This window comes from Oncorhynchus mykiss, chromosome 19 (genome assembly GCF_057628025.1).
Source record: "Oncorhynchus mykiss isolate SJ-2025 chromosome 19, ASM5762802v1, whole genome shotgun sequence".
Classification (NCBI taxonomy): domain Eukaryota; kingdom Metazoa; phylum Chordata; class Actinopteri; order Salmoniformes; family Salmonidae; genus Oncorhynchus; species Oncorhynchus mykiss.
Window position 1 is genome coordinate 11,523,362 of NC_143040.1, and position 22,855 is coordinate 11,546,216.

General features: G+C 41.0%; 1 protein-coding gene across 9 annotated transcripts; it reads left to right on the forward strand.

Moving 5' to 3' along the window:
* Positions 1-362: 362 nt before the first annotated feature.
* On the forward strand, positions 363-21,031 carry LOC110510687 (tenascin). 9 transcript variants are annotated; one of them, XM_090210079.1, is made up of 12 exons: positions 375-452; positions 3,646-3,952; positions 4,353-4,619; positions 9,589-9,858; positions 11,859-12,128; positions 13,582-13,851; positions 16,532-16,615; positions 16,699-17,181; positions 19,696-19,835; positions 19,912-20,021; positions 20,378-20,406; positions 20,757-21,031. In XM_090210079.1, exons 2-12 carry the CDS (start codon positions 3,880-3,882, stop codon positions 20,795-20,797), a joined length of 2,037 nt encoding a protein of 678 aa, XP_090066205.1. In that variant the 5' UTR covers positions 375-452; positions 3,646-3,879; the 3' UTR covers positions 20,798-21,031. The 9 variants fall into 9 exon arrangements, with proteins under 9 accessions (XP_090066204.1, XP_090066209.1, XP_090066205.1 ...); XM_090210077.1 differs by having other exon boundaries at positions 20,378-20,521; positions 20,757-20,882; XM_090210078.1 differs by having other exon boundaries at positions 363-452; positions 3,646-3,921; positions 20,378-20,882.
* The last annotated feature ends 1,824 nt before the right edge of the window (positions 21,032-22,855 follow it).

Here is a 22,855-nt window from a genome sequence, read left to right on the forward strand (position 1 = left end):
ATTTTGTGGTGGTGGTGAAGAACATTGAAAGGGCAAGAGGCCACAGTTCTGAAGAAGATGCACCACAACCAGTTGCAAATGTTATACTTCAATCAAGTGATCTGGATAAAGTATTGTGAAAAAGGTGGATTTTGTAGAATGTATCGCCACTGTTATTAAATGTCCTCCACAAGTGTCCAAGAAGCTGGACATCATTATATCCGCAGCCGATACGTTTTTGGGTCTCCTTGCAGTGCAAGGACTACTCTCGCCTGGAAATGTCCCGCAATCACATGATCCTTCTGAGCCAGTGTAGGGATACCTGTTAAAAAAATATTATTATTATCCACCTGTACAGTAGGTGGCGGAATGCACATATAATTGTTGCGAATGCCATTAAGACAAAGAAGAAGGTACATTTGACAACTATTTTATGTAGCTCTACCTGAGGCTTCTCGACAGCGGGATAAATGGTAGGTTAATAATATTTCTATTATATAAGTCAGGTGTAACATTCTATAGGAGTCCATTTTTATTTATCCCAAAGAAACGTGAAGATAATAGCCCGATTTTCAACATCTTTCTAATAAACGTCAGGTAAAAACACAAACACCCAACTAGGCCCACTATGGCGGTGTGGCCACAAAGTCTACAAAAGGTTTTCTCTTTTACACGCGATCAGACGCTGAGATGTGTTTTGTTAAGCCGATATATTATATTTATCCTAAAATAATACATGCTTATGTTGAAAGAAACAATAAGCGATAGTGTTAGTGTATTTCTTGCTAACTTTGATAGGCGGTCATGTCATTGAGTGCTCTATAGGCCTTATTGAGTTCTATTACATTTGTAGTGTCCGAATACCCATCAGATTTGAAGGAAAAATATGTAGCCGAAGTCAGGCGACTAAGGATACAAATTCATTGTTTTTATTAATGACATGTTTTAAGAAACTGTTGAACAATGTAGTGACTTTTGAAATAAGTTACACGTTGGCTGAAATTTTGTTAGCTACACTATCCTTACGAACCACATAGCATATCATTACAGCAGTACGTTAGTAGATACCTAACGTTTGTTGGCTACAAATGTATTTATTTGTTATTTAGCCGTTATTTAACTAGACAAGTTAGTTAAGAACAAATTCTTATTTACAATAACGGCAGGGTTGGTATAATTTGTGGAACGTTCCAACAGGAATCTGTTCCAAAGACTTTAAGTACACGGTTGTCAACAAGCAACATGTTCAAAGTAGCATGGTCAATTCACGTAGCTAATTAGCTGGCGAATAGGCATCAACTCACCACGTAGCTTATTCTTTATGTTTGTCCACAGGCTACCAGAGTGAGGAAATATTTTTTTCAGAATAAACATGGTGAGTGAAAAACTTAATGAAATAGCCCAGTCCCCACCCGGTATTTTATTTTGCCGCTATAAAACTTTATATGCGTTGTTTGTTGGCAACCTTGTTATTTGCTAAGTTTTTGGAACAGATTCCTGTTGGAACGTTCCACAAACTATACCCACCCCTATATGCTATCTAACTACCCAACATTCATTGGCTTGATTACTCACATCATGCTAAGTTAAGTGCTATAGTCTTTGCACATTCTCAATAGACATTGTTAATTCGGGTGTGTTTGTAAATTCGCTCTGGCTATCTACTCTGATTTCAGAGCCCTCTCCTCTGAGTGTGCCTGAGCGCAGAATAACTGATGAATTTACGAAGGCTGAACACCCCTTGAATATGACCGGTGTAAGTAATCCTAGGCGAAAAGGCGTTATTAAGTTGTTGCCAGCAGCACAGCTACAGTCACCAATGAGTTGGATAACATGAAAACAGCCTAACCAGCTCAGCTAGAGTGAATAAAATGGCCAGAGTGAGGTGTTCTCTCATTTGTGTCTGGGAGTAGCTACTGTAGCAAGCTAGCCAACGTTAGTCAGTTAGCTTGGGAGCTTGACTGCCGTTGTGAGGCCAGAACGCTTTGATCAACCCTACTACTCCCTGGCCGGAGCGTCCAGTGTGCGCTCTGAACTCTCCGGGAGCGAAACGCTCTGAATTTACAAATGGGCAATCTGACAACGCTCTGAATTTACTGTCGCCCGGACCGAAATTTGGCACTCCAGATTAAATTTACGAACACACCCTAGGTAAGTATTATACAGTATGTTAGTATGCGGCACTGGTTCCCAAACTTTTTATAGCCCTTCAAACATTCAACCTCCAGCTCTACCCCCTCTAGCACCAGGGTCAGTGCACTCTCAAATTTTGTTTTTGCCATCATTGTAAGCCTGCCACACACACTCTATGATACATTTATTAAGCATAAAAATGAGTGTGAGTTTTTGTCACAACCTGGCTTGTGGGAAGTGACAAAGTGCTCTTACATGACCAGGGAACAAATAATAATAAATAATTTTGCTCTGTATTTAGCCATCTTACATATAAAACCTTATTTGTTCATCAAATTGTACAAAAAATATATCATCCAGATAGGCCAGTCGTGTGAGAAACTCACAAAGCTGCCCAGTACTTTAAAAATATCCTCTCATGTTGTCCTGGTTTCCAGTGGTTTGCAGAAGAGGATGTCTTCCTTAATTGACCCCCCATAAACGTAACAGACATTTACCAGGAGCTGTGCCAGACCCGCCACGTCTGTTGACTCATCCAGCTGTAACGCATAGAGTTCACTGGCTTGTATGTGAAGCAGTAATTGTTTAAAAACATCTCCATGTCACTGATGTGTCGTGAAACAGTGTTTGATGAAGACATTGTATCGTTTTTTGGGCCTTTTCCCCCAGCATTGTCACAATTATTCCTGCTGCTGCGGATGTGGCTAAGTCCTCCACAATAGTTTGGCAATGGACTGTTAGTGGAATTCCCGCGAGAGAGTAACGGTTAATGTAATTGAATGTTCATTATTTCACTAGGCTACATTTATTTGACATTGTGTTATTTCGCTGAACACTAGATGGTTTCATTTTATTTTTGGCAGTGAACCGAAGCTATTCAGGCGAGGGGAAAAACACCACCCTAATGTACAGCCCTATTGGAGAATCTAAATGGACAGTTTGAAAATGTAAAACACATTTTTATTTGGCATACCCCCGACAGCATTGCCCGTATCCCAGTTTGGGAATAGCCTGTATGGGATATTCAAACGCAGCTCAGGATTTACTTTTCGTAGCAGGTTGATTAGGAGAAATTATGCAGCAAGTTAGGACAATTAACATAGTAGGTTAGGATAATCGGGTTAAGGTTAGGAAAAGGGTTAGGGTTAACTTAAATGCAAAAAGAAATCAACGTCTGACGTCAATCAGACATCAACTGTATCCCGTCTAGCCATGACCAGGTTCAGGCAGATTGGTGTCCAACCTAAGCCTGGGTCATTTCTACAACGCGGTGTGTTTTCTGCCCCCAGAAAATATAACTTCTTGTTAGTTTAAATGTGGATTCCAAAAGTCTTTAAATATGAGGTCCGGTGTCCTTAAAAACAAAAATATGGCTCTTTAAGGGGAATATTTTGTGTTTTGAACACTTATCTTCAGTGGATGTAGTTGTTTTTAACATGTGTTAACTGCTGGGATGAATAATACACTTGTTTTTGTAATTTTACTGTCAATAAAGTCTGTTTTTCTCTCTCTCTCTCATTATTCCATCACCAGTGCTGCCCCCTCCTGGTGAATCCATGTCCTGCTGCTGACATCAATATTTGACAGAAGTATTTGTTTCTCTGAGCTGTAGTTGTCCTCAGTGGCTGACAGGACCACAGACATTCAGTGACCTGGGGGTGTGACGGTGAAACAAGCTCAACAAGAGTGAAAGGTGGGCATCATCTTAAAATAAGCAGTCTCAAACCTGATGAAAGTACCAGTTCAACATGGCAACAGAGGGAGAAGATGGAAGACAAAGCAGATGGATCTCAGCATCCCTATCCACAGGTACAGTGGATCTCAGCATCCCTATCCACAGGTACAGTAGGCCTCAGCATCCCTATCCACAGTTACATTAGGCCTCAGCATCCCTATCCACAGGTACAGTAGGCCTCAGCATCCCTATCCACAGGTACAGTAGGCCTCAGCATCCCTATCCAGGTACAGTAGGTCTCAGCATCCCTATCCACAAGTACAGTAGGTCTCAGCATCCCTATCCACAAGTACAGTAGGTCTCAGCATCCCTATCCACAGGTACAGTAGGTCTCAGCATCCCTATCCACAGGTACAGTAGGTCTCAGCATCCCTATCCACAGGTACAGTAGGCTAACTTGTGTTTTTATCCAGACTACATCAGTCATTCATTACTAGAGACATTTTTGGTCTCTGTCAAAAACAGCACATTCTCTATTCTAAACTAATCTTGGATTTTGTTCCAGTGGTCCCACCCAGAGATTTAAAGATAGACCACTTGGAAGAGACCTCCTTCACTCTCCACTGGTCCAAGGCTGAAGGGATGGAGAAAGTCCCACAGCGCTTCTTCATATCCAACTGCATCCCAGGAACAGACCCCCTCACAGCCGTTACTGACGACTGCCACAAAACCTTCTCAAACCTGCAGCCTGGCACCGAGTACACTGTTAGTGTTGCAACTGTGCTGAGCAATGGGGAACAGAGTGAACCTGTCTCTACAACAGTCTGCACTAGTAAGAGATCTTCCCCTAATTACAGCTCATCATCTCTTTACCACTAAAGCCTCTCTCCAACCTTTTATCCAGTCGCTCCTTTCTGGGGAGGTTCCCATTGCTTGGAAGGCAGCCACGCTTAGTCCTTTATTTAAAGGAGATCAAGCTGATCCTAACTGTTATAGGCCTATTTCCATTTTGTGCTGTTTATCAGAAGTGTTGGAAAAACTTGTCAATAATCAGCTGACTGACTTTCTTGATGTCTGTGGTATCCTCTGGTATGCAATCTGCTTTCCGCTCAGGTTATAGATGTGTCACTGCAACCTTAATGATGTCACCATCACGCCCTTGATTCTAAGCAATGTTGTGCAGCCATCTTTTTTGACTTGGCCAAAGCTTTTGATACGGTAGACCATTCCATTCTTGTGGGCCGGCTAAGGAGTACTGGTGTCTCTGAGGGGTCTTTGGCCTGGTGTCTCTGAGGGGTCTTTGGCCTGGTGTCTCTGAGGGGTCTTTGGCCTGGTGTCTCTGAGGGGTCTTTGGCCTGGTGTCTCTGAGGGGTCTTTGGCCTGGTTTGCTAACTACCTCTCTCAAAGAGTGCAGTGTATAAAGTCAGAACAGCTTTCTCTACCCTTAACCTTGTTCTGAACATCTCCAAAACAAATGTGGTTTGATAAGAAGAATGCCCCTCTCCCCACAGGTGTCAAGCTCTAAACCCTCAGAGGTAGTAGTCACCTCATACAAGTCCTTAGGAGTATGGCTAGCTGGTATACTGTCCTTCTCTCAGCACATATCAAAGCTGCAGGCTAAAGTTAAATCTAGACTTGGTTAAATCTAGACTTAGTTTCCTCTGTCGTAATCGCTCCTCTTTCACCCTAGCTGCCAAACTAACCCTGATTCAGATGACCATCCTACCCATGCTAGATTACGGAGACATCATTTATAGATCGGCAGGCAAGGGTGGTCTCGAGCGGCTAGATATGCTCTAACATTCGGCCATCAGATTTGCCACCAATACTCCTTACAGGACACATCACTGCACTCTATACTCTATATCATCTCTGTATACCTGTCTCAATGCTTATTTATAAAACCCTCTTAGACCTTACTTCCCCCCCCTCCCTAGCTGAGATATCTACTGCAGCCCTCATCTTCCACATACAACACCTGTTCTGCCAGTCACATTCTGTTAAATGTCTCCAAAGCACACACATCCCTGGGTCACTCCTATTTTCAGTTCGCTGCAGCTAGCGACTGGAATGAGCTGCAACAAACACTCAAACTGGTATCTTCAATCAAAGACTCAGTCATGGACACTCTTCCTGACAGTTGTGGCTGATTTCTGTGATGTATTGTTGTGTCTACCGTGCCCTTTGTGCTGTTGTCTGTGCCCAATAATGTTTGTACCATGTTGTATTGTTACCATTCTGTGTTGCCATGTGTTGCTGCTTTGCTATGTTGTCTTAGGTCTCTCTCTTTATGTAGTGTTGTCTCTCTTTATGTAGTGTTGTGGTGTCTCTCCCGCAGGAGGTGTTTGCTTTTTAGTAGGCCGCCATTGTAAATAAGAATGTTTTTAACTAAGTTGCCTAGTTAAACAAATAAAAAATAAACAATTACAACAATTGTTACATTACAAATATACATTTTGTTGCTTCTGTTCTGTTTCTAGCTTATTTCTTCCCATATCAAAAGCCCTGGATTTATTCTACTTTTCCATCTGGAAGGTTATAAACATTTAATAAAATGACTAGAACGTTACCGGTGGAAAAGTAGAGTGATGTTGCAGGGACCATGAAATGGTTAAATCTATACCAAGAGTTAGAAGTGTCCATCCAAGTATACAGCTACATTCTCATATAGTACACGTTTCTAATTTTGTCAGTCGTTTTCATTTCGAGTTATTGTACTTTTAGCTAGCTAATAATATATTTATAATATTCGTATATCAGAGCCTTTGCTGGTTATAGCTAGTTATGAACCTGGTTGGTTGGCTATCTGCAGATTCATGCAGGGTAGTAACGTCATGCGTTGGGGTTATGGTTCATTCTTTAGCTAGCTACAAGTCTTCGATACGAAAGACTCCACTATGCAAGTAACCATTTAAGTAGAATGTTCATGTCACTGCGACAACTGTTGATAGATGTAGCTGGCAAATTCCCTCTAGCTGTCTACTCCGATTTCAGAGCACTCTCGTCTGTGTGCCAGAGGGCAGAATAACTGACCAATTTACGAACGCTCTACACTTGTTGAATGTGTCAGTAAACGTTGGTCATTTAAACATAATTAAATTGTTACCAGCAGCACAGTTACAGTCACCAATGTTCTGGATAACATAAAAACAACCTAACCAGCTCTGCTAGGGCGAGTGAAATGGTCACAGTCTGGTCTCTCATTAATATCTGGATGTAGCTCCTAAACTAGCCAACGTTAGCCAGTTAGCTTGGGTGCTTGACTGCTGCTGTTACGTCAGAACGCTCGGATCAATCCTACTTTAGGGCCATAGCTTCCAGTGTGCGCTCTGAATTTACAAACGGACATTCTGGCAACGCTCTGAGTTTACGAACACCCAGAGCACACTCTGGCACTCTAGATAAAATTTATGAACACACCGTAGTATAAACCAGCTTTTAGTCTTGAAATGGTTAGCACATGGCCTCACATGTGAATCCCTAAAGAGATGGGTGGGGCTAAAGCTTAACAGGGGGTGAACGATGCTGAATGGGAGTAGACAAAGAGTATTCAAAGACCATTTTCTCAAAAGTGAGGTTACAAGTTTATGTAGTGTAAGTTATACAACTTTGTAGCTCTGAGTCTCTACTTTTATCCAATGTGAAAAAACACAATTTATTTTGCTGCATAAGACCGAATCGAGCCGGTCAGTCACATATTACCGGCAGTCATGGGTCATGACCTCAGTAATATTCCACATGACTACTGAGTTAAGGTCATCTATTTTTTGCACTCTGGACATGCTTTGGTAGTACCCAACTTGCAAACTACCAGCAGGTCCTAATGGCTTGGTACTCAGGGTTCTATTGTCCCTCTGACGTCAATGCAATCGAAAATCACATCAAACACTTAAACAGTATGCTTTTAAAACTCACCTCACTGTGATGAGCAATTTGAAGAAAGAAGTTCAATAACAGGTTGAAACTGAATGGAAAACATGGTAATTGTGGATGTAGTTTCAAAGCGCAACACAACGAAATGAACAGCCCTCTCTAAGGTGATAATTCATTCAAAACACACATGAGCATAAGATTTTACGTATAGGCCTATATGAGCCCAAGCCCCCCAAAAGTAAAACTGAATTAAAATAATGATTATGTATTCTTCTTACGATAAAATTATATAAAAGAATCGCACGGGACTTAAGCGTATCTTGTCTGCTAAATGAACAAGTCTACATGCTATGGCATGGCGCATAGCCAGATAATATACAGTAGAACTCTTCTGTTCTTCTGAAATACATTTTCTTCATATTATGTTTATTTAGTCCTGCCTAAAATACATCATTGATTTGTGATTGTGTACATTAAATTATTTATTACACTTACAAAAATGTAGATGTTTCAATGGCACGTATCAGCGGCTTGTAGGTGTTGAGGCCTGGAGATGTTAAACGTGTTTACCATAAAAGTGAAATTAATATCCCAGGGGTTTATTTGCATAAATCCCTGGACACAACAGGCAAATATCAGAGCCAGGCTTCTATTTGAGCCAGCCGTCTATTTCCTTTATGCACACACCTTTTGCTCATTTGCATAGTTAATTGTTTAATTCCAGCATTCACTTCCAGCATTTTAATAAATATACTAATGTGTTATAATTTACCCGTCACATGTATTTTGTCTTAGTATGCCTTTATTTCAAATAAAAAAATAACTTCCTTGACAGAATATTCTCTTCTTTGACTGTGCATTTTCGGCAGCTGATTTCTTGGGGTCTGTACTCCCGAACTTCACTGTTTTTGTGCTTGCCAGTTAGCAGTGGTCAGCTGTTAACAGCCCATGGCTAGCAGTTTCTTACTGGCAAATTATTCATTAATTATTTAATGTATCGAATCAAACATTAAACCTTGTAAATAATTCACGAATTCACGGTCAATTGCCATGAGACCGGCTGTCTATTGCATGACAATAAACAGCTGACTAAATGTCATGACCTCCACAGCTCTAGGTAAAACATCTTCTTAAAACATTATGGCAATCCTTAGTGCAACACCTAGCAGCCTAATCAAGAGATGTTGGCCTTTTGTGGAGGCTGAAAGAGGCATAGTTCAGACATTATCTGAGAGGAAGTTATGTATCTCTTTATTGAAAGCTGGAGGACTTTAATTTTTTACACTTTTACATTTTTCAGATTATTTAACTTTTGAGAAATGTTAAGTGGGACATCTGTTAAACATTTAATTACATTTGAGTGTACAACACATTTTGCCCCCAGAACAGCCTCAATCCATCAGGGCATGGACTCTACTAGGTGTTGAAAGCGTTCTACAGGGATTCTGGCCCATGTTGACTCCAATTCTTTCCACAGTTGTCAAGTTGGCTGGATGTCCTTTGGGTGGTGGAACATTCTTGATACACACGGGAAACTGTTGAGCGTGAAAAACCCAGCAGCGTTGCAGTTCTTGACCCAAACTTATGCTCTTGGCACATACCATACCCCGTTCAAAGGCACTTAAATATTTCTGTCTTGCCCAATCACCCTCTGAATGGCACACACACAAAATCCTTCTTTAACCTGTCTCCTTCTTTAACCTGTCTCCTTCTTTAACCTGTCTCCTTTTTTAACCTGTCTCCTCTCCTTCATCTACACTGATTGAAGTGGATTTAACAAGTGACATTAATAAGGGATCATAACTTTAATGTGGATTCACCTGGTCAGTCTGTCATGAAAAGAGCAGGTATCCTTGATGTTTTGTACACTCAGTGTATATCTGGAGTTAAACTGTAACCCTGACAATAATGTATTTATTTTCCCTTAGTACTTCCTGCTCCAGACCAGCTGACTGTTGATTCAGTGGACATCACATCAGCTGCTGTTAGCTGGAGCCAGCCAGCAGAATTGGACCAAACCCGACATCATTACCAGATCTCCTATCGCTGTTCAGGGACAGAACCACACATCACTACCACATCTTCACACAGCATCACTCTCTCTGACCTGCAACCTGCTACTGAATACTCTGTCACTGTCTGCACTGTGCTGGAAAAGGGAAAGCAAAGTCAACTGGTGTCAACAACCCTCACCACAGGTAACTAACTACCCTACTTAAGTATTAGTTCTGGTTATTAAAATGACTATATGTGAATTCCCCAGACCTCAAAATGCAGTTTGGTGCTGAAAACAATGAATGTTTATAATATCTGAGTTCATGCTTTATTCCATTTCTGTGAGTCATCAGTGGTGGTGTCAGAGTCTTTCAAGAACAGTGGGTTTGGAGTCAGGTGCAGAGAGCAGAGGGTTTGAATAAATGTGTATTTTTTATTACCGGGAAAAAACGGTCACGGCAAAAACACAAGGTACATTAACTGACCGGCCCATACACAGGACCATACACATGCCCATACACAGGCCCATACACAGGCCCATACACAGGCCCATACACAGGACCATACACAGGACCATACACAGGACCATACACAGGACCATACACAGGACCATACACAGAACCATACACAGGCCCATACACAGAACCATACACAGGACCATACACAGGACCATACACAGGACCATACACAGGCCCATACACAGGCCCATACACAGGACCATACACAGGACCATACACAAGCCCATACACAGGCCCATACACAGGACCATACACAGGACCATACACAGGACCCAAAACTGTCTGTAGAAACAAAACACAAAGGAACATCCACAAACTAACAGCATAGCAATCCCGCACAAACCTAGGCGGGCCTAACAGGCTTAAATAGACAAACATCAAGAAACACAGAAAGGAACAGGTGCAACTAATAAGACCAAACTAACAGAAAAGGAAAAAGGGATCGGTGGCGGCTAGTAGACCGGTGACGACGACCACCGAGCACCGCCCTTCGGTGGGAGTCGTGACAGGTTGAAAAAGTAACCATTTGTCATACTTGAGTAAAAGTAAAGATAATAGAAAATGACTCGAGTAAAGGTGAAAGTCACGCAGTAAAATACTACTTGAGTAAAGTCTAAAAGTATTTGGTTTTAAAGATACTCAAACGTAAAAGTATAAATAATTTCAGATGGAACCATTTTGATTTTTTTACAGATAGCCAGGGGTACACTCCAACACTCAGACATCATTTGAGTTTAGGGTGTCCGCCAGATCAGAGGCAGTAGGGATGATCACTAGATAAGTGTGTGAATTACAATATTTTCCTGTCCTTCTAAGTATTCGAAATGTAACGAGTACTTTTGTGTATCAGGGAAAATGTCTGGAGTAAAAAAGTATGTTATTTTCTTAAGGGATGTAGTGAAGTAAAAGTAGTCAAACATAAATAGTAAAGTACAGATACCTTAACTACTTAAGTAGTACTTTCAAGTAATTTTATTAGTACTTTCAAGTATTTTTATTAGTACTTTCAAGTATTTTTTATGTAAGTACGTTACACCACTGTGAGTCATTATTTCAAGGAGTTGATCTGCTTGCTTTAACTTTATCCAAAGTACAGCGTAAAACACTTGTTATTGTGGAGAGTATTTATAATCACAGCATTCTTTTTAATTTATATGAATTAATGAATATAAATCAAATCAGTTTATTTGTCACGTGTGCCGAATACAACAGTGAAATGCTTACTTACAAGCCCTTAACCAACAGTGACATTTTTAAGTAAAAAATAAATATTAGGTAAACAATAGATTAGACATTTTTTATCTTTCATCTGCAAACTTAATGATGCTGTTGGTGACGTGCCTGGCCATGCAGTCGCGGGTGAACAGGGAGTACAGGAGGGGGCTCCAGTGTTGAGGATCAGTGTGGCAGATGTGTTGCTACCTACCCTCACCACCTGGGGACAGCCCGTCAAGAAGTCCAGGCGTGGGACGGCGCCGGAAGAAATGGTGCCGGAATAGCAGAAACACTTAATTTTTGTTACAAATCAGCTTCTGTTGTGACTTCTGCTTCAGCTTATTTCTTCCCATATCAAAAGGAATTGCAAACTGGCTTTTCCTATTTTTTAAACTACTCTTCTACTTTTCCTATTGTAGTCTATTTCTGGAGTTAAACGATAACACTGATAATAATGTATTTTCTCTTAGTACTTCCTGCTCCAGACCAGCTGACTGTTGACTCAGTGGACACCACATCAGCTGCTGTTAGCTGGAGCCAGCCACCAGGATTGGACCAAACCCAACATCAGTACCAGATCTCCTACCACTGTCCAGGGACAGAACCACACATCACCACCACGTCTTCACCCAGCATCACTCTCTCTGACCTGAAACCTGCGACTGAATACTCTGTCACTGTCTGCACTGTGCTGGGAAATGGAAAGCAAAGTGAACTGGTGTCAACAACCTTCACCACAAGTAAGGAAGTCAAATAAGTCAAGTTTGTCACCAGACATAATATTTATCGAACCTTAACTAGTTATCAAAATAACTATGAACTAATCATAATGGATGTGTCAGCATGGGATGTTAAGGTCCAGTATCCTTCCTGATGAGAAATATATGATGGTGAATTCCCCAGATCTCAACATGCAGTTTGGTGCTAAATTAATACAAGTTTTTTATAGTGTCTGAATTCTTGCTTTCTTCGATTAGTGTGAGTCATTATGTCAAGGAGTTGATCTGCCTTTGCTTACTATAACTTTATCAGTAGTGCAGTGTTAAACACTATTGCGGAGAGGATTTAGAACTGCAGTGTTTTTTGCTTTGTTGCCATGGTGACAACAATGTAGCAGTGAAGTTGATAAATGCATATATAACCTCTGTTGTGACTTCTGTTTTAGTTTATTTCTTCCCTTCCCATTACCCTCATAAAACTGACGGTCCTACCGATCCTTGACTTCCACGATGTCATTTACAAAATAGCCTCCAACACTCTACTCAGCAAATTGGATGCAGTCTATCACAGCGCCATCCGTTTTGTCACTAAAGCCCCATATACTCCCCACCACTGTGACCTGTATGCTCTCGTTGGCTGGTCTTCGCAACATATTCGTCGCCAAACCCACTGGCTCCAGGTCATCTATAACTCTTTGCTAGGTAAAGCTCCGCCTTATCTCAGCTCGCTGGTCACCATAGCAACACCCACCCCTAGCACACGCTTCAGCAGGTGTATTTCACTGGTCACCATAGCAACACCCACCCATAGCACACGCTTCAGCAGGTGTATTTCACTGATCACCCCCAAAACCAACACCTATTTTTGCTGCCTTGCCTTCCAGTTCTCTGCTGCCAATGACTGGAACGAATTGCAAAAATGACTGAAGTTATATCTCCCTCACTGACTTTAAGCGTCAGCTGTCAGAGCAGCTTATCGATGGCTGCAGCTGTACACAGCCCATCTGTAAATAGCCCATCCAACCAACTACCTACCTCATCCAATATCTGTTTTTGTATTTCTACGTGCACATCCTCTTCTGCACATCTATCACTCCTGTGTTAATTGCTCATTTGTAATTACTTTGCCACTATTGGCCTATTTATTGCCTTACCTCCTTACTTCATTTGCACACACTGTATACAGATTGTTCTATTGTGTTATTGACTGTATGTTTGTTTACTCCATGTGTAACTCTATGTTGTTTTTGTCTTACTGCTCTGCTTTATCTTGGCCAGGTCACAGTTGTAAATGAGAACTTGTTCTCAACCGGCCGACCTGGTTAAATAAAGGTGAAATAAAAAAATAAATATCAAAAGGATTTGCAAGCTGACCTTTTCTACTTTAAGCTACTATTCTACTATTCTACTTTCCCTCCTGTAGTATATTTCTGGAGTTAAACTGTAGCCCTGACAATAATCTATTTCCCCTTAGTACTTCCTGCTCCAGACCAGCTGACTGTTGACTCAGTGGACACCACATCAGCTGCTGTTAGCTGGAACCAGCCACCAGGATTGGACCAAACCCAACATCATTACCAGATCTCCTACACCTGTCCAGGGACAGAACCACACATCACTACCACATCTTCACACAGCATCACTCTCTCTGACCTGCAACCTGCTACTCAGTACTCTGTCACTGTCTGCACTGTGATGGAAGATGGAAAGCAAAGTCAACTGGTGTCCACAACCCTCACCACAGGTAAGGAAGTACCATACTTAAGTATTGTGCCTGGTGTTAAAGTTGATTAAACTTTTATTAAAGTAATGAATGTGATGTTCATGCTTGTTTCTGTTCCTGTGAGTCATTATGTCAAGGAGTTGATCTGCCTCTGCTTGCTTTAACTTTATCAGCACTACAGTGTAAAACTCTTGTTATTGTGGAGAGGATTTATAATGAATTCAGAAAATATTCAGACACCTTGACTTTTCCCACATTTTGTTCTGTTACAACCTTATTCTAAAATGGAACAAATGTGTTTTCCTCGTCAATCTACACACAATACCCAATAATGACGAAGTGAAAACAGCTTTAGAAATTGTTGCAAATATATAAAAAAGATACCTTATTTACATAAGTATTCAGATCCTTTGCTATGAGACTCGAAATTGAGCTCAGGTGCCATGAGGTCGAAGGAATTACATTTCTAACGCCAGTGGGACTTCGTGACAATGATCACAATGTCTCCAACGTACAGCGCTCCCGGAGCAATTAGGATGAAGTGCCTTGTTGAAGGGCACAACAACAGATTTTTCACCTTGTCTGCTCCGGTATTTAAACCAGCAACCGTTTGGTTACTGGCCCCACACTGTAACCTCAAGGCTACCTGCCTCTACCTTACCTCTAACTACAGTACCCTCTGTTAATATTGAGGCTACCAGCCTCAACCTTACCCCTACCTACAGTACCCTCTGTTAATATTGAGACTACCAGCCTCTACCTTACCCCTACCTACAGTACCCTCTGTTAATATTGAGACTACCAGCCTCTACCTTACCCCTACATACAGTACCCTCTGTTAATATTGAGGCTACCTTACCCCTACATACAGTACCCTCTGTTAATATTGAGGCTACCAGCCTCTACCTTACCTCTACCTACAGTACCCTCTGTTAATATTGAGGCTACCTGCCTCTACCTTACCCCTACCTACAGTACCCTCTGTTAATATTGAGGCTACCTTACCCCTACATACAGTACCCTCTGTTAATATTGAGGCTACAGCCTCTACCTTACCCCTACATACAGTACCCTCTGTTAATATTGAGGCTACCTTACCCCTACATACAGTACCCTCTGTTAATATTGAGGCTACCAGCCTCTACCTTACCTCTACCTACAGTACCCTCTGTTAATATTGAGGCTACCTTACCCCTACATACAGTACCCTCTGTTAATATTGAGGCTACCAGCCTCTACCTTACCTCTACCTACAGTACCCTCTGTTAATATTGAGGCTACCTGCCTCTACCTTACCTCTACCTACAGTACCATCTGTTAATATTGAGGCTACCAGCCTCAACCTTACCCCTACCTACAGTACCCTCTGTTAATATTGAGGCTACCAGCCTCAACCTTACCACTACATACAGTACCCTCTGTTAATATTGAGTCTACCTTACCCCTACATACAGTACCCTCTGTTAATATTGAGGCTACCAGCCTCAACCTTACCACTACATACAGTACCCTCTGTTAATATTGAGACTACCTGCCTCTACCCTACCTACAGTACCCTCTGTTAATATTGAGTCTACCTGCCTCTACCTTACCCCTACCTACAGTACCCTCTGTTAATATTGAGACTACCTTCCTCTACCCTACCTACAGTACCCTCTGTTAATATTGAGTCTACCTGCCTCTACCTTACCCCTACATACAGTACCCTCTGTTAATATTGAGGCTACCTGCCTCTACCTTACCTCTACCTACAGTACCCTCTGTTAATATTGAGGCTACCAGCCTCAACCTTACCCCTACCTACAGTACCCTCTGTTAATATTGAGGCTACCAGCCTCAACCTTACCACTACATACAGTACCCTCTGTTAATATTGAGACTACCTGCCTCTACCCTACCTACAGTACCCTCTGTTAATATTGAGACTACCTGTCTCTACCTTACCCCTACCTACAGTACCCTCTGTTAATATTGAGACTACCTGCCTCTACCCTACCTACAGTACCCTCTGTTAATATTGAGTCTACCTGCCTCTACCTTACCCCTACCTACAGTACCCTCTGTTAATATTGAGACTACCTGCCTCTACCCTACCTACAGTACCCTCTGTTAATATTGAGGCTACCTGCCTCTACCTTACCCCTACCTACAGTACCCTCTGTTAATATTGAGGCTACCTGTCTCTACCTTACCACTACCTACAGGCCCTCCGTAGTTATTGGGACAGTGAAGCATGTTTTCTTCTTATGGCTCAATACTCCAAAAGTTTGGATTTAAAATCATGACTGTGAGGTTAAAGTGCAACTCGTCAGCTTTAATTTGAAGGTATTGTCATCCATATTGGGTTAGAAATAACAGCGTAATGAGTAATAAAGTTGTGAAAAGTTTAGTATTCTCAGAAAATCAGTCCCGGGATAGAAATCTACGTTTTTACATTGCATTTATTTTAGGGGGCAGGAGAATTAACAGGGATGAAACTCAAATTAACTTTGAGCTCTTTAATTCAAATTCTTTCATTGCAAACAGTAACAATTATTTTCTATGCCACGAGAGGTAGCGGATCCGACCAAATAGGTTGTGGAATCCATCAGTCCAAAACTGAGAGCTGCCGGATCCTGTTCCTGCAGAATCCAGCTCAAATAAAACACTGATACAGTAAAACACATTACCAAAGATCTGACTTTAATAACTTGTTATTCAGAACATTTTCAGTGGTGGAAGAGACCCTCCACAGTTGCTGCAGTGTTTGTTCTACTGGCTGTGATCATTGGCCTGTGGGATTCCTGTAAGTGAACATTGTTTTTTACTAAAACATTTTTGTCAATGTTGTGACAGTTACACATTTTGATTGACTTTTCCCTTTTACAGATGCAACTTCAGAGCGAGACCAGCTACAGAATAGTCTAACTACCAGGACCACAGAGAGAGACCAGCTACAGACCAGTTACAACACCCCGACTAAAGAGAGAGACCAGCTAAAGACCAGTTACAACACCCTGACTACAGAGAGAGACCAGCTACAGAATCGTCTAAATACCAGGACCACAGAAAGAGACCAGCTACAGACCAGTTACAACACCCTGACTAAAGAGAGAGACCAGCTACAGAGTAGTCTAAATACCAGGACCACAGAAAGAGACCAGCTACAGACCAGTTACAACACCCTGACTAAAGAGAGAGACCAGCTACAGACCAGTTACAACACCCTGACTAAAGAGAGAGACCAGCTACAGAATAGTCTAAATACCAGAACCACTGAAATAGACAAGTTGAAGAAGAGTCTGAACACTACAACTATGGAGCGTGACCAGCTACAGAAGGAGATAGAAAGACTGAACTGGGAGAACAAAGGTAAATGTGTACAAAGGTCCCACCTTTTTATTTGCTTCCTGATCCACAGTGTCTGTAGTTGACCTGCTATCTCACACAAGCATATTCAATAAGTATTGTCAATGCTATCCATCACCATTAGGACCAGAAACAAATTAAATTGACTGGAGCTGTGTTGTGCCTTTGCGCTCAACACACGCCACAGGAGATCAGAGGTCATCAGAACTACCTAGAACTCAGATTGTATTATTTTTTATGGGGTAGATCAGCTTTAATGTTGCAGATAGATTGTGGCTTCCTTCAATGTGGAGCGGCAGGGTAGGGACAGCAGGGTAGCCTAGTGGTTAGAGTGTTGGACAAGTAACCGAAAGGTTGCAAGATCGAATCCCTGAGCTAGCAAGGTAGGAATCTGTCGTTCTGCCCCTGAACAAGGCAGTTAAACCACTGTTCCTAGGCCGTCATTGAAAATAAGAATTTGTTCTTAACTGACTTGCCTAGTTAAATAATTAAAATAAGAATTTGTTCTTAACTGACTTGCCTAGTTAAATAATTAAAATAAGAATTTGTTCTTAACTGACTTGCCTAGGTAAATAATTAAATATAAAAACATGTAATTGTCTGCACCATTTCCAATCCCCCATTTATATTTTCTGTGAATGTTTTTTCTTTATTTGTACTATTTTCTACATCGTAGAATAATAGTGAAGACATCAAAACTATGAAATAACACATATGGAATCATATAGTAACCAAAAAAGTGCTATCTGCAGAGTTAGCTCCGGGTAAATGTTGCAATTCTTCAGTCATTCCTGAACCTGCGACCAAAAACAAGCTACATATGGACAGTACCAAAACAATTGATCTAATGATTATTTCTCTAAGCAGCAAAATCTGTGGAGCTGGGATGGTTGTATCCCCTCCATATTCAATGCATTCAGAAAGTATTCAGACCCCTTCACTTTTTCCACATTTTATTAAGTTACAGCCTTATTCTAAATTGGATTTTAGAATGGCTATCCTCATCAATCTACACACAATATCCCATAATGACAAAGCGAAACAGTTATTTGGGGGGTGTGCAAATTGAATAAAACAGATACCTTGTTTACTTAACCTCTGAAGTGTCTGACCTTTTTCTTGTTAAATGTTCGCCTAAAATGACATACCAAACTGCCTGTAGCTCAGGACCTGAACAAGGATATGCATGTTCTTGATACCATTTGCAAGGAAACACTGAAGTTTGTGGAAATGTGAAATTAATGTAGGATAATATGACACATTAGATCTGGTAAAAGAGAATACAAAAACAATGTTTGTTTTCTCCATCTTTATAATGCAAAGAAAGGCAAATATATGACTACGGAATTTAGATTTTGTCCACTAGATGGCAGCAGTATATGTGCAAAGTTTTAGACTAATCCAATGAACCATTGCATTTCTGTTCAAAATGTTGTATCAAGACTGCCCAAATGTGCCTAATTGGTTTATGAATACATTTAAGTTCATAACTGTTCACTCTCTTTAAACAATAGCATGGTATTATTCAGGACCTCAGACTGGGGGCGAAGGTTCACCTTCCAACAGGACAGCGACCTTAAGCATACAGCCTAGAAAACACAGGAGTGGCTACGGGACAAGTCTCTGAATGTCCTTGAGTGGCCCAGCCAGAGCACGGACTTAAACCCGATCCAACATCTCTGGAGAGACCTGAAAATAGCTTTGCAGCGACACTCCCCATAAAACCTGACAGAGCTTGAGAGGATCTGCAGAGAAGAATGGAAGAAACTCTCCAAATACAGGTGTGCCAAGCTTGTAGAGTCATACCCAGGAAGACCTCAAGGCTGTAATCACTGCCGAATGTGCTTCAGCAAAGTACTGAGTAAACTGTCTTAATACTTATGTAAATGTAATAATTCCGTTTTTTATTTTTAATACATTTGCAAAAATGTTTTTTTAACTGTTTTTGCTTTGTCATTATGGGGTATTGTGTGTGGATTGATGACGGGGGATTTATTTTTACATTTAACACTTTCTGAATGCACTGTATATAACCTTCTATTGGTTGCAAGAATTGTGTGTAATAATTTTAACTTAATAGGTACATGGAAAATCTCTTCCCCAACGTTGGTTTTCATTTTGAGTAGAACAGACATTTCCATATATTTTTGTTAGCTGCATGTGTAACAACTCTACCAGTCCTATTTCTAGAACGTAGAAAGATTGTAACGCTTTACATAAAAAATAAAGTTATTCTTAATCAATTAGTATATTTGAGTTTAACCATAATATTTGGAATAAACTGAAATTACAACCAACTTTTTATGGCTTGTTTTAAAAATAACGATATTTTTGAGATTTTTTTTCATTTTAAAATAACCAAAAGTGAGAGGTTGTAATCTGAAATAAAGGGAAAAATGTCATTTTTGAACATGGGGTGAGACATTATTACTAATCTGATGGAGAACCACTTCAGATTTAAGTATAACTTTAGTATGACTGAAGCCTTTAGTGAGAGGTTTAATGTGAAACTTCTAGGGTCCTGTCCTGAAGGATGGAGAAGGTTTGGCTGCAGCTGTTACTTCCTCTCTACTGAGAAGAAATCCTGGGAGGAGAGTAGACAGGACTGTCTGGAGAGAGGAGCAGATCTGGTGATCATTAACAGTGAAGAGGAACAGGTGAGAGACAGAGAGAGATACTTTATTTATTATTCCATCATGTGTTAGTAACAATGCTTTTTCTGTGTCACAACAGACATTCATCAATGGGTTTAAATCAGTCAAATATGCCTGGATTGGTCTGACTGACTCTGTTACTGAGGGGACCTGGAAATGGGTGGACGGCACCCCACTGACCACCCCAAGGTAAGAGACTACTGATCTATAATAACACTGACCACCCCAAGGTAAGAGACTACTGCTCTAATAACACTGACCACCCCAAGGTAAGAGACTACTGATCTAATAACACTGACCTCCCCAAGGTAAGAGACTACTGCTCTATAATAACACTGACCACCCCAAGGTAAGAGACTACTGCTCTAATAACACTGACCACCCCAAGGTAAGAGACTACTGCTCTAATAACACTGACCACCTCAAGGTAAGAGACTACTGATCTAATAACACTGACCACAGTAGAAGGAGTAGGACTGATTATCTGTTTTGTTCATACTCTTTCTGAGAGAGTGGTCAATCTAACTCTGTTGTTTCTACTGCAGGTATTGGTGGAGTGGAGAGCCTGGTGGTGGTACGTACCAGAACTGTGGGGAAATCTATTACATATCGTCAGGCCAAGGCGTATGGAGGGATTTGGGATGTTCATTTTCACAAGAATGGATCTGTGAGAAATAGGCTTCTCATAGGTACTTTTAATGAACTCTACTGTATGTTAATGATGGTCTGAAGACTGGTGTGATTTGATAGAATGGTACTCTGAACTACAGGTAGGAGAGAAACAAATGTTCACATTCAGACAGACACACACACGAAGACACTGATCTGAACCTGAGTCTCCCACAGGAGAAACCAACTTCTTAATTAGATAAGGAGGTAATTCCCTCTTGGGCCGAGAGCTGACACTGATTGTTGAAGTCGCAGGTTGGGCTGCCGCATCACGTGACCAGGAGCAACATGACTGACTACTGTCTGCAGCACAAGCTGACACACAATCATGTATTCATACTGTATGTCAAAAAGTGTGAATAAATAGGGGCATAACATCTGTAATCTAGAAGGACAAGACATCTCTCTGCCTCTTTAGGACAGAGTGAATTTTACAGTGTACATTTTAACTCATATCTTGTTCACTTCCTGTTTGTGGAGGCAACACCAGAATGTAGGGTTGGATCATAAATAACCATCAGTTATCAAAACAGTGTCTAAGGTTTTGTTACTAAACTAACTGGGACTAATCATTGACTACAGTAAGACAGGTTGCAATGACTGTCAGTGCAATAAACCCCTGGTGACCTTTAATACAGGTAGTGATTAGATTCAACTGTTTTGAAAAGCAGATATTATTTAGCAAGTGAATGTAGTTGTTTAATGGTTGTATTATATTTCAGAGGGAGGGATAGAATCCCAAATGATACCCTATCCCCTTTGTATTGCATTCCTTTTGGTGAGTAGTGCACTATAAAGGGAATGGGGTGTCATTTGGGATTCTCTCACAGCCAGAGAGTTAGGCAGAAGTTGGGAGGCTACTTTCATATAGCTTCTCTGATCAGTAATTACCTGTCAATCATCCACACCTGAGAGCAACAGGGTTGGGAGGCTACTTTCATATAGCTTCTCTGATCAGTAATTACCTGTCAATCATCCATGCCTGAGAGCAACAGGGTTGGGATCAATTCCATTTAAAAAAGGAAACACCACATGTACGTTTAACCATTTCTTAGAAAAGATTACAATGCCTAGTCTTGGAGGTTGGCAGTGAGCTACCCTGAAGGAGCAGAGCCTGAGTGAAGTGTCATATTAAGTTAATAATATAGAACTGTTCTGTAGAATAGACCACATGTAAGTACAGTGTGAATCCAATTGGCACAATATCTGCTGATGCGATCAAATGATGTCACCACACTCGGGTTTCTTTCATGAACTGGCTTCGCTTCATATCCATTCAGTCAATTCAAGAAATAAACAGAAATTCCTATTTAACATTGTTTCTCATAGACAACTCCAACTTCCAATTTCAACATTCTCATTACATAGACAAGCTTTGAGGAAAATGTATTTCAGTTTATTCACTGTATTGAAATGGAATTGACCCTAAACCTGGTGCGAAATCACTTTCTTAAAGGCCCAGTGCAACAGGAACTTGGCCCTGGCTGCTGCTGCCCCCTAGTGGTAGGATGTGAGACGTGGAAATAGACTTGATTTGTCCCAATCTCTCTCCTCCCGACAAGTTTAAAAGCATTGGATTGGTTTAGGTATAGGCCATGGAACAAGTTTCCATACCTGGCATTTTCTTTCCAATTTTACATTTTATTTCACCTTTATTTAACCAGGTAGGCCAGTTGAGAACAAGTTCTCATTTACAACTGCGACCTGACCAAGATAAAGCAAAGCAGTGCGACACAAACAACAACACAGAGTTACACATGGAGTAAAACAAACATACAGTCAATAACACAATAGAAAAGTCTATATGCAGTGTGCGCAAATTAGGTTTCCAAGAAGGGAAGTGAACACGTGCACACTACAGGAGAAGGGAGATATTGGCCCGCAACTTGTCGCATAATCCACATATCTACCTCCATTCCTAACATCATTACACTGCGTCTCATACTAAATGTTTATTTTTATGTTTATAATTACAAAATGCATTTATGTGATTGAATGTGGCAGAAAAATGGTTTGAAAGCATTTCTGTTGTGAAATGTTAACTAAAAAAGTAGACTCAGCAATATGACGTAGATGCAGAAAGTATACCGCATAGTGGGTCAATTTCAACAACAACTAGGAGTGTTTTGGTGCCCTGGATACCACACTTTGAACAGCGTGATGCGAACCTGTGCACATGCGCAAATACTGTGTTTGACTGCAAAGTGTTGCATCTCGTTAATCTCAATATCTCCGGTCCTGCCCGTGGCATCGTCATTTCACGGAGTCTATCTGGATGTGTTATATTTTCCTTGTGCCAAAATGACAGGTATATTTATCCATGGCTTGAGCAGGGAGGTCTGGATTGGACTTCA